The sequence below is a fragment of the Erpetoichthys calabaricus genome, chromosome 3 (assembly GCF_900747795.2).
Source record: "Erpetoichthys calabaricus chromosome 3, fErpCal1.3, whole genome shotgun sequence".
In the NCBI taxonomy this organism is placed as follows: domain Eukaryota; kingdom Metazoa; phylum Chordata; class Cladistia; order Polypteriformes; family Polypteridae; genus Erpetoichthys; species Erpetoichthys calabaricus.
The window spans coordinates 305,148,055-305,160,421 of record NC_041396.2 but is presented as its reverse complement, the minus strand read 5'-3'; the positions used below and the strand labels follow the sequence as shown (position 1 = coordinate 305,160,421).

Sequence of the window (12,367 nt, the reverse complement as noted above, 5' to 3'; positions counted from 1 at the left end):
AGAAGTGAGATGCCCCCCAACATGCAGCTACCGTGTCACAGAGTGGGCAGTGGGGGTCATATTCCTCCAACATCTCTGGGACATTCTGCAGAGTGGAATTTCATTGCTGTGTCACAAGGGAATGCCAGGATTCAGGTGACATACTTGTTGACAGGGTGGTTAAAGACCACGGGCACCTGGCACTGCCACTTTTCAAGACCCTCACCTTCCACAGCATCAGTTTAGAGGAAGGTGTTGACCATAAGGCCACTTATAAACTGCCCTTAATGACCAAAGCACACGCGTTTCTTTTATATATTATCTTTGCTGTCCTTTTTTTGTCATTTGTGGGCGTCACTCTGTTGTCACTGGTCCATGGCACGCCATGAATTCCCTGTCCGCACCTTGTAGTGTGGTCATTATGGAGAGGCACTATACAGAGGAGAGTTGATTGGAAACAGTCCCATGAGTCCTGGGGTCAGCTCTGTCCAGCACTGACCACTGACCCATACATCATGCTGCCCCATTTGATGACCCACCCATTCGATGGCAACCTGTAGGGATTGCCAATTTTATTTTTTATTTGTTGCCACCACAGGAGAGCAGTAAGTGCTGAAGTTGCCCATCCTGTCCAATAACCACGGGGGTCTGTTCTTTAATATCCACTGGGCAGAGTCCACTTGCTGCACTGACTTCCTGAAGTTGCTTGCAAATGGTCAGCGAGGTTCAGAAGGGGAGGAGCCTGACTTGTCCCTCCTTGAGGCGGAGCTTTGGTTGTGAGGCATTCTGAACTGCCAACATTAGCCCCACCCAGTCGCCCGCCCCACCTCCTCCCTTATGTTGCCCCCTGCTGGTCAGAGTGAGTAGTAAATGCAGTGCCAAGTAACGGCTGCCAATGGCAAGGGACACCTCTGCTCAAAAGTGAGGAAGATGAAGGACTGAAGGTGACAGAGTACTCCTCAACCCCCCCCCTCCAACCTCATGCCCATCTGGTGGGTGACGGGGACCTCTACACAAACCCAAACAGAAACGTTAAATGACGAGCCAAGTGGCAGCACAGATCAAGTTTATTATAAAAAGGAAGGGCACCCCTCCCCCGCTGGTGGCCACAGAGTTCATGGGTCACGAGACGCTGACCCCCACCCCAAACCCCCCCCCCCCTCCGATATACAACTTGAAGTCGAAAAAAGTAACAACGGTACAAAATCAAAAAGTAGGAAACACGGCAGTCAAACACTGGACAGAACAGCAGCACAACCGGAGGACGAGCGTCTCCCGCACCGACACGGACGGTCAAGAACACCCAGCTGGACGCACGGACGACAAAACCACGGGTACAAATGACAGCAGGGCAGGGCGGCGCGCGGCTTCGGGGTACCACGGGTGTGTAGAACTCTGTGTGTGTGTGTGTGTGTTTGCTGTACAGTGCCTGGGATTGTGTGTGTGTTCATAAATGTGTGTCTGCATGTGCGCAGCTTAGTCTGATGTTGTGTGTGTGTGTGAGCGTCACTGGGGTGTGCGTGTGCTAGAATGACGTCACCTGTATTGTCTGTGTGCATCGTCACGAGTGTGCAGTGTGTGTGTTGAAATGTCTACAATTGTGTGTCTGCATGTGCGCAGTCAAGTGTGTGTGTGTGTCTACAACTGCGTGTTTGCGCGTCTGCCGTTTCTTCTATGCATGTACATGTGTGTGTGTGTGTGTGTGTGTTCATAAATGTGTCCATCTGCTTGTGCACAGCCACATCTGCACACCTCTGTAACTGTGCAAGTAGGGAGGGGGCGTGGCCACGCCGCCCAGTGTCCTCCACAAGCCCCGCCTCCTCCAGACCTGCTCATCAGCCTATAGTGCACTTTCCCGTCGTCACGGTGACCGGTCTTCAGCATGCGGCCACCTCAGGAGGTCCCAACGTCCCTCCTGTTCAACCCAGTAAAGGTGCAAAGCCACTAGCCGGTCACCTGAGCCACATGGTGACACTTCAGCACAGCAAGGTTTAAAGGGTCAGCGGGCTGCTGCCACAATCGTGAGGATGCAAGACATATAGCAAGGAGAGGCAGTTCCACCCTCGCCCACCCTGTCCGGCCGTCGCTCTTTTCAAACACGGGAGGATTCTGAAAAGTCCAAAGTGAGGTGTCCACTACATGAAGCTGCCACGTCACACAGGGGCAGTCCAGTTCTGCGTCCAGCTGAGCCCACTGACCACTGGGATTTTCTGCAGAGGTGACTTGCATTGTAGTGTCACAAGGGGATGTCGGGACTCAGGTGACCCACTTGTTTGAGAAGAAGGACAGGAGTGCAAAGCCGGGTGTCAATTAAGGACCTCCTGGGAAAGGGGGGAGTGGACAAAAAGGACTGGACGGGATGCGGAGGCGAACCTACTGGACAGAGGACTGCGGCCATGAACTCCTTGAGAAAGATGGACAGAAGACCTCCAGGAGTAGGCGCACGTCCCTTCAAGAAGATGGGGTACCTGAGTGGATACAAGTCTCCTGATTGGAGGTGACACACACGGGCAGTGAGAATGGCATCTGCATGGTGGGCAGAAGGACTGAAAGAACATGCGAGTGAGCACTCGAGAACTCCTGAGATGGAAGGCTGGACACAGAGTCTCTTGGGCTAGAAGAATGGCCGGCCAAGTGGCCCCAAGGGAACAGGACGTGAAGCGTGTATAGCGCCGACACGGGACTCTCAGTGGCCACCAGCTTTCCTGGGCGGAACAAGACCACAAGAGTTGATAAGGGCGCCTCCTGGTCTCCTGGAAGGTCATCGGGTCACCTGAGGATGGGCAGATGTCCTAAGGGGAGGTCAAGGATGGGCAAGATATTGAGGGTCTCATGTAAGGAAGAACATGTCTTAGTGGGCAGGGGTCACCGTAATGGATGGATGCTCTTCTTTTGGACGGAATACTGAATAAGCTGATGGTAAACGGCGCCATCCACATCACCTTTGAAAGAGGTCACCCCAAGACTCCGGGGGGTGCGTCCACTTGGCCGCGGCTTGCTTCCCTGTCCCTCGCTGCTTGTCTATTGCTTAGGTAAGTCCTGGCCGGCTGCAGGCCATCAGTGGACACAGATTGCTCACTGGCTCCATGAGACAGGCTGGGCACGGGCGCTGCTCCCGGCTCACTTGTCCATGTGGGCACCGTGATGTCCCGACCTCCTCCTCCTCTTCCTCCTCCTCCTTTTCCACTTCCTCCTCCTCTTCTTCTAGTGGACGCAGGTCACTGGGCTAGGAGATCCCCCGGCGGGAGTTGCTTCTTCCGATGCTCGTGGAGCTACTCTTGCGGCTGAGTTTCGGTGTGGGGAGCATTGGCAAGCCCTCGTTGGGACAGCCGTGCTGGACGAGGATATCTATGCATTCCTGGCTCCCTGCCCGGCGGGCATATGCCAATGCTGTTTGTCCCTGGGCATCCCGGGCCTTCACATCACTGCCATACTGCAGTATCAAAAAGAGACATGCTGGCATTAGTGGCTGTGTGAAGGACATGGGCACAACGAGGATGGCACAGGAGGTTAACTCACCCATATGAGCAGTTGAGTCATGACCACGTCGGGCTGCTGGCAGGCGGCATGCAGTGCAGAGCGCCGGTCTTTGTCTCCTCGTGGCTGAGGGGCATTGATCTCCTCCTTCCGGCTGTGAGCGAGCAGGAGCAGCAGACCCTGGAGGTCCCTGTCCAGCACGGTGTTGAGAAGCCTCGTTGGGACTGGCAGGTCAGATGGGGGCAGCACAGGCAGGAAGAGCTTCTGCTCGTACTTCGCCCGGATCCATGCCTCCCGCTCCTCTCTGAAATACAGACAAGCAGCTGAGTGCACATATAGAGCAGGAAGAAGGTGGGCATAAGTGTCTTAGGCTGGCTGTCATTCAGGGTCATATACAGGATGTCCACCAAGGACCCACACCGGCGTGGAGTGGCACTGACTGGCACCAATGCTGTCTTTGAAAGCTGGGGCGCTCTCTAGGGTATGTCCACCTGAAACCCATACTGACTAGTGATTACCAGCAGGTGGGCTCTAGGCTACTTGCCAGCATGGACATCAGATCAGAGTATACTGGGGGTGATGAGGGGCACCTCAATCAGGTGTTTTGGGTATCAGCAGTGTGCACCCACATTGACCAGAATGTCCAAGTCAACTGACCGCACATGGTATGTGAAGTGGGGTAGTGATTTAGAAGACTAACTGGCATCCACACTGACCAGGAGGCTTCCGAGTCCAAAATGTCTGTGTGGGTTTAATATGAGTGGCCATAATGGAAATAAACATGCTGACCCATGAGATACTGGGGCTGGCACTTCTGCAAGAGCTTTGGAGGTGCTGGCATCTGCAGCATAGGGCACTGGGGTGACACCTATGACAGTTTAGGAGGAGTTCATTCAGGCCTCTGGGAGAATACAAGGTGATTCTCATACTGACCAGGTGGACTGCCGCCTACAGTGCTGTGAGAAAGTATTTGCCCCCTTCCAGATCTCATGTTCTCAAAATTCAGAAGTGACACAATGGATTGTGCTTACTGCGCCTCTCTACTTTCACTAATGAAAATCAGTTTCAGCAATAAGAGAGGAATTGAACTGAAACTGCCCTGCTGTGAAAAAGTGTGTGCCCCCTTCTTGGTCTCCTCTATTCTTGTATGTTTGTCACAGTGAAGGCTTCAGAAAAATGGAATATAAGACAAGGAGAACCTGAAGAAACATAGAGCACCATTAAAAATGTGATAATATATTGAGGTCAAACATTTCTGGGACTCCTGTGAAAAGGTAATTGCCCCCTTAGTTACTCAAAACAACTGACCAAAGATCACTGAGCATTCAGCGCCACTGACTGAACACAATTAGCCCCGTTAATCGAGACCACAGCATCTACTGATCACCACCATGAGTGAAGTCGATAGATAGATAGATAGATAGATAGATAGATAGATAGATAGATAGATAGATAGATAGATAGATAGATAGATAGATAGATAGATAGATAGTGATGAAAGGCACTATATGACTAATAGATAGATAGATATGAAAGGCACAATATGATAGATAGATAGATAGATAGATAGATAGATAGATAGATAGATAGATAGATAGATAGATAGATAGATAGATAGATAGATAGATAGATAGATAGATAGATAGATAGATAGATATGAAAAGCACTATATAATAGAAAGATAGATAGTGATGAAAGGCACTAAATAACTAATAGAGAGATAGATAGATATGTATGGCACTATATGATAGTGATGAAAGGCACTATATAACTGATAGATAGATAGATAGATAGATAGATAGATAGATAGATAGATAGATAGATAGATAGATAGATAGATAGATAGATAGATAGATAGATAGATAGATAGATAGATAGATAGATAGATAGATGACTCCATAGACAGACAGGAGACTTTTCTCAGTGAATAAAAAACACTGTGCTGTGTGTTCCCTCAGGTGCCCTTCCTCTAATGCTGTATTTTGTCTGAAGTTCTGGGGCCATTGGCTGTGTAAAATATGCAGAACCATGGATATTAGGAAAGGGGCAATTACTTTTTCACACAGGTGAGTTTGCTCCTTTAATACAGAAAATCCTGATTTAAAAACTGTGATGTGTGTTCCCTCAGGTCCCCTTCCTCTAATGCTGTATTTTGTATGAAGGTCTGGAGTCATTGGCTATGTAAATTATGCAGAACAGCAGATATTAGGTAGGGGGCAATTACTTTTTCACATCGGTGATTTTGCTCTGTGAATGTCCTGATTTTAAAACTGTGCTGTATGTTCCCCTTCCACTAATGCTGCGTTTTGTCTGAAGGTCTGAGGTCATTGGCCGTTTGGGATATTAGGACTGGGGCAAAGACTTTTTCACAGCACTGGGTATGTGCAGAGGGGCTGGTGGGCCGTGCCCCGTACTCACCTAGACGACTCTGGGCTCGGCTTGCTGCGGCTCTGTGTGTTTCTTTCCCAGATGCTATTGACCATCTCGTTGCCGATGGAATTGAGTACGAGGGTCAGCTCCAGTGGCCAGTCGTCCAGATCCAGTGAGCGCACCCGAGACAGATGTGTGCCCAGGTTTCGGTGGATCCCCGAGCATTCGATGCAGATCAGCGCCCCCAGGTTGAGGCTGGCCCAGGTGGGATCTGAGGAAGGTGGATAAAGAGAGAGATGCACTGTCATTCCAAAGCAGCGTAAAAGACCAGACATCCACTTGAGCCCAGAAGTCCACTTACTCAGCGCCCCACAGTCCACGCAGAAGTGATTGCCCTTTGTGTTTCTGATGGCCTGCAGAGCGACCGCCTCACTTTGACTGTCCATTTTGGCCTGCAGAGAGACCCCAGGGAGAGGTTAATCAACAAATGGACACACATGTCCACCAAGAGAAAGAAGAAGGAATGTTGGACACCTGAGGACACAAGGATCCTAGCATGAAGAAGCACAAACCATGTCAGAAAGTAGGTGTCCACAGGAATGGAGCCACCTGTGCAAAGTGGGATGATGATGAGTCAGGCATAGTGTGCCAAGGGGTGAGGTGATGGGACAGGTGAGGGTATGCCAGGTCAAAATGGTAAGGTGCACCGATGCCAGGCAATGTGATGGATCAGGTAAGATCGTGCCAGGGTGCAGCTCTGAAAATTAAGGTCAGATTGTGTTAGATGGGTCAGACACCTGGTCATGGGCCTCAATCAGCTGGGCAAGGCCCCCGACACAGTCGGGCATACTGTTAACGTGGATATTTGGGACTTGATCTCCCCACACACCCCCTAGTATTTCAGATGTCCACTTAGCATTTTGGGCTGGAGCCAGGGCTGCCTCCCAAGTAAGACTATGCCAGGTCTCGGCTGCCAGGTTAAGGGTATCGGAGTGCCCGTTTATTGAGGTAAGTCTATTCCAGTTGTGTATAATGAGACTCAGAGCTCGGTTGAGGCTCTGAGATGTTTGACTGAGGTGAAGGTGTGACTAACTCAGGTGAGGCTATGCAGGTGGGATGTCAGATGTCATGGACCGAGTGGGGCTGTGGTGCCTTTTCACTTAGGGCAGCTCTTTCAAGTGAATACATGACAGAAATAATACTGCACTCAGGTGGGCTATACCAGGTGTGCTAGTCACCCAGGATGGGTGTAGAGAGTCAAGTGAGGGTGCCAGGAGTGCTAGTCCTGAGAACTGAGGTTAGGTTAGGAGAGGGCACAGTGGTGCTGCGTCATTCAGGTGAATATTCCTCACATACAGTAGGTTTGTATGTGACAGGTGTGATAGATCATCAGGTATAACTGTGGGCACCACATCAAGCATGGGCAGTAAGCATTTCCCTCGGGTGAAAATGTGTCTAATATGGTGGTTCAAGTACGACTGTGCTGGCACGCTGCTTCATTCAGGTGCATAAAACTCCAGAAATGACATTCCTTCATGCCAGGTGTGCTTCTTACCCAGGTAAGGCGAGGTCAGGTGAGTGTACCAGGGTGCTGGTCCTGAGTGCTGATGCCATGCATGAATGTTCTTTCAAGTACCATATCATTCATGCCACCTGTGATATTTCACATGGCTGAAGATGTGCCAGGTGCACTACTATAATGTGTGCCAGGTGTGATAGATCAGGTACAGTTGGGACAGGTGTGCTATTTCACACACACAAGGCTTCATCAAGCCCGAAAAGCAAGCATCAGGAATTCTGTTTCACTCAGGTGGTGGTGCCTCTAATATAGTGGTTCAAGTGTGACTACGGTGAGGTGACAATTCACTCAGGTGGACGCAGTGCCAGATGGGATGTTTGACACAGGTGAGCTTCATTTAAATGTTGCAGGTCAACGATGGCCGTGTTGCGTTTTCACTCAGGCCAAAGGTGCAGGGGGTGATACTCCATTCAGATGAATACATTTCAGATATGACATTCACTCCTGCCAGGTGGGCTACTCAACCAGGTCAGGTCTATTAAAACAGGTGACTCTGCCAGGGTGCTGATCACGAGAGCTGAGGCCACACTTGAGTGCTCTTCCACTCCAGTGAGGGTCCTGAGATGCCGTGTCACTCAAGTAAATACATGTCACATATGATATTTCACCTGGCTGAAGGTGTGACAGGTGTGCTACTTGAAGTGCGACTAATGATGGAGTGACACTTCACTCAGGTGAGTCTGTGCCAGATGGAACGTTTGACTTGGGTGAGCTCAGTTTAAATGTTGTGGACTAAGTATGGCTGAGCTGCTTTTTCGGGGTGCAGGGGTGACACTCCATTCAGATGAATGTATTCCAGAAATGACATTCACTCGTGCCAGGTGTGTTATTCAGCCAGGTGAAGATGTGCCAGGTGAGTTTGTCAGGATGCTCCTCCTGGGAGCTGAGGCCACACTTGAGTGCTCTTCCACTCCAGTGAGGATCCTGAGGTGTTGTGTCACTCGGGTTGATAAATGTCACATATGATATGAAGGTGTGACAGGTGTGCTATTTTAATGTGTGACAGATCAGGTACACTTGTGGCCGGTGGGTTATTTCAACCTCATAGCCTAAATATTCAGCAGCAGGAGTTCTCTCTGACACAGGTGAAGGTGTGTCTAATATGGTGGCTCAAGGTGCTACCTCACCCAGGTGATACTATACCAGATGAGGTGCTTATTCAGGTATGAATGGTCCAGATATCCCAGATCAAGTAAGGCTGGGGTGCTTCTTCACTTTGAGTGTCAGCTCTTTCTGGTGACTACATGACAGGTATGCTGTCCCTGGTGTGCCATTCACCCAGTCAGGTGAGGGTGCCTGGGGGGGCTGGTCCTGCAAGATGAAGCTATGCCAGGTGTGTACCTTCATTCCAGTGGGACCACAGGTGTGCCACATCAGCAGGTGAACAAATGCCACATATTATATGTTTACATAGGTGAGGATGTGACAGGTGTGTGACTTCACGCAGGTGAAGAAGGTGTGTCGTCAGATTTGGTGGATCAAGCAGGTGTGCTGCTCTTTGACCCAGATGAGCTCGGGTCAGATGTGATGCATTATGTCGGACATGGCCATGTGTCCTACATCACCCAGGTGAGGCGAGTCTACGACAGGTGTGATATTTTGCTCCATGAGTGGGTTCAGCTCAGCCTGAACGCAGTATGCATTCTGACGTGGCATCGGGTTGAAGCAGAATGGTGACGATGTTAACCTGGCGCTTTGTGGGATGAACCTGCTGAGGTTGTGCCAGGTGTGCCTTGGCAAGTGAGCAGTAAAACGGATGGCCATTGAGAAGGCTTACCTTGTTCTTGCTGCTCTCACACGACTGCAGACTTGCCAGAATCTGACTCTCGATGGCATGTACCCACGAGTCCCTCTCCTCCAGACTCTGTGCTTCAAAGTGCCACGTCTGCCCGGTACTGGACACGATCATAAACTCGAAGGTCTCCTCCTCTGTGGGAAAGAGAAAGCAGTGAGCGGTTAGCTGACATGTTTGCGAGTCTCAAGCGGTGAAAAGAAACGCCATGTGGGAGGACAGAGAGAGAGGTCACAACTCCGACCTGCCACCTTCAAGTGAGAGCCCAGGACTCAGCCAGGGCCCGCAAAGGTAACAAAGGAGGGCATCATTCTTTATGGATATGAACACCATGAGTACAGTGCAACTTACAGCCACACATACTGTCACAACGAGTGACTCAATAGGCCAGCACGGGGGGGGTTCGAGTCTGCAACCCAATATTTTAAAGTCCAGGTCCGTAGCCACTAGGGGTCACTGCCTGCCTGTGAACACACAAAGAAGTCAGTCGTTCACTCCTGAGAGTCTGGAGCAGGAGGTGGAGCTGGCCAGTGTGGGGGTGGAGTTACAGTCTGAGGCGGGTTTAAGGCAGAGTGGGGCAGGGCATGGGTGGAGTCGAGGAAAGGCAGGCATGCATTGTGGGGAGGAGTCAAGTTTTAAGTGGGCGCAGTGTGTAGAGTCAAGCATTTCAGGGCGGAGTCAAGGTCAAGTAGTGAGTGGGTGGAGTCAAGGTGAGACAGGCATGCATTCTCGGTCGGAGTCAAGGTGAGATCAGGTGATAGTTGAGTAGCATCACAGTGAAGAATGCATGCATTTCAGGATGGAGTAAACGTTAGGTAGTGTTTGGGTGAAGTCGAGACGAGATAGAAATGCATTCTAGGGGCGGAGTCAACATAAGATGGGGTGGGATGTGGGTGGAGCATTCAATTCAGGGCGAAATAAAGGTTTAGGTAGTGTGTGGGTGGAGTCTAGGTGAGACTGGCATGCATTTTGGAGTGGAGTCAAGATGTCATGGGGTGGAATGTGGGTGGAGTCACGGAAAAGAACCCATGTATTCCAGGATGGAGTAAATGTTAGGTAATGTGGGGGTGGAGTCAAGTTGAGACAGGGGAGCATTTTGGGTGGAGTCAAAATGAGGTGGAGTGATCTGTGTGGGTGGAGTCATGGTGAGATAGGCATGCATTATGCGGTTGAGTCAAGATGAGGTGGGGCGGTGTGTGGGTGGAGTCAAGGTAAGACAAGCATCTCTATTTGGGTGGAGTCAAGATGAGTAACGGCATCGTGGGGGTGGAGTCAAAATGAAGTGAGGCCACAGTCTGGAGATGAAGCACAAAGTCCTGGACTGCCTGCTCAAATGCACCCAAGGCCACTTTTGTCATAGGGCATCCCAAGTGTGCATCATCCTGTCCCAAACGGCACACTGTGCCCTACAACCCCTGGGCAGAAATGCACACTTGCTACATTTGAGATGTAAAGTGTGTTACATGCTCACCTGCACTTCACTTGTCATGGCTGGCATAGCTGGTATTGACCCATTGTGCCAATATGCAACCCTATAAAGGATTCTCAGGCACCTGCTCAGCAATGCATGAAGAGCTGAATGACTCACAATTGCCCAAATAGGTAATTATAATACAACTGCAGGTACCCAAGACGTGGGTGATTCTAAACTGGCACTGTGTGTGTGTGTGTGTGTGTGTGAGAGAGAGAGAGAGAGAGCGCTCCACAATGGATTGGCACCCCAGATTTGATCAAACTCACTTAATCCAGTTTAAGGTCAAGGGGGTGCAAAACCTGGCACAAGGTAGGAACAACCCCCAGATGGCACACCAGTCACACTGGCATAATTTAAAGTTAAAATGTGAGGAAAGCTGGAGTACCTGGAGAAGAACCCACATGGAGACACAGGGAGAACAGGCACCCTCGACTAGACTGCCATTCACCCCTGAAATGCCTCTCCTGTGAGATGGCAGTGCCAACCATGATGGAAAAGTGAGGCCCATGTTCTAATAATAAGAGCAATAATAATCCTAAACTACAAGGCCAAAGGGCAGAAGGCAGAGGCCAGTTCTGGACAGTAAGCCCCTCCACCCAGAGCAGACGCTGGCACACACACCCCAATCCAGAGATGCCAAGTAGTCTAAGATGGCATTAGGGATGAAATCAGGGTACCCAAAGAGCATTCATGCAGAATAAAAGGACACACGTGTGCGAGATCCACAGAAACAGTGAGGGGGGCCACATGTCAGAGCCGGGTCCCTGGAGCTGAGTGGCAGCAGGGCTGGCCAATGAGCCACCATTACTATTATAATTATCTGAGCTACAATAGGGTCATCTCCCTGGACGTGTATGGCACGTGGACCTCATGGATATCGTTTGGCTTTTCAGTTTTGGCCGGCCAGCAGCTCCACGTTTCCTGAGCCCAGCCTTGCTGCCCCCTGGTGGCTGCTGGTTCTGTACCGCTCAACTTGGGGACAACCCTTGTAAAGTTTCACTCACAGGGACAAGACGGATGTGGCATGTTGGACCCTCCACCACCCGCAAGAGTCCACTGTTTCTCTGAAGCTCCACCATTCGACTGAGCCGCCTGAGACACAAAAGTAATGACATGCCAATGGGGCACAATGAAAGCAGCCGGAAGACCACCCAGCAAAGGCAGGAAATGGAAAAAAAAAAGTGGGGGAAAAAATGGGCAGTGCCAGGCAGGTGCCAGGAGTGAGGTCGGGTATCTCTTCCGGCAGGCCATGTCATGCCAATAAAGCGCCAAATAATGTGACAAACAAGAAGAACAAAGAGGCGGGCAGACAGACAGACAGCCACCCCACTGGTGACAAGCAGGACAAGGACAATGGGGTGGAGGGGAGGGGCATGCATGCGGTGACGGGGACAGGCGCATTTGAACCCGATGCATGCAGGGGAAAGGAGGGGTTACCTGTTTTGTAAATGTTTCTCAAGCTACCAAAGCTTTTTAATTTCCACATTTTGCGCTTAGCTAGAAAGTAAGGAAGGCAGGCAGGTCCGTGGAGGGCAGAAGGGAAGAGAAAGAGAAAGAGAAAGAGTGAGAGGAGGAAGAGGAGTGAGGCGGCCGGAATAACACAGAGAAGGGGAGATAAAAGACAGGCAGAGGGTCAGACCACGGCAAGCGCCCAGAGCACAGAGCCACATGCATAACACCAGACGGGCCGACGCTG

The 12,367-nt window shown here is 50.6% G+C and overlaps 1 protein-coding gene across 5 annotated transcripts in view; it reads right to left on the bottom strand.

Moving 5' to 3' along the window:
- Positions 1-1,034: 1,034 nt before the first annotated feature.
- The window catches only part of agap2 (ArfGAP with GTPase domain, ankyrin repeat and PH domain 2), a 52,379-nt gene continuing 41,046 nt past the window's right edge, over positions 1,035-12,367 (bottom strand). For 3 of the 5 annotated variants that reach the window (XM_028798636.2, XM_028798633.2, XM_028798634.2), the window contains exons 14-19: positions 12,109-12,168; positions 9,183-9,334; positions 6,188-6,278; positions 5,875-6,097; positions 3,499-3,760; positions 1,035-3,412 (exon numbers count right to left, since the gene is read on the bottom strand). In XM_028798636.2, the coding sequence (XP_028654469.1) occupies positions 3,206-3,412; positions 3,499-3,760; positions 5,875-6,097; positions 6,188-6,278; positions 9,183-9,334; positions 12,109-12,168 (995 nt within the window). In that variant the 3' untranslated portion in view covers positions 1,035-3,205. The remainder of the gene's footprint in view (positions 3,413-3,498; positions 3,761-5,874; positions 6,098-6,187; positions 6,279-9,182; positions 9,335-12,108; positions 12,169-12,367) is intronic. The other 2 variants (XM_028798638.2, XM_028798635.2) reach the window with 1 other exon arrangement.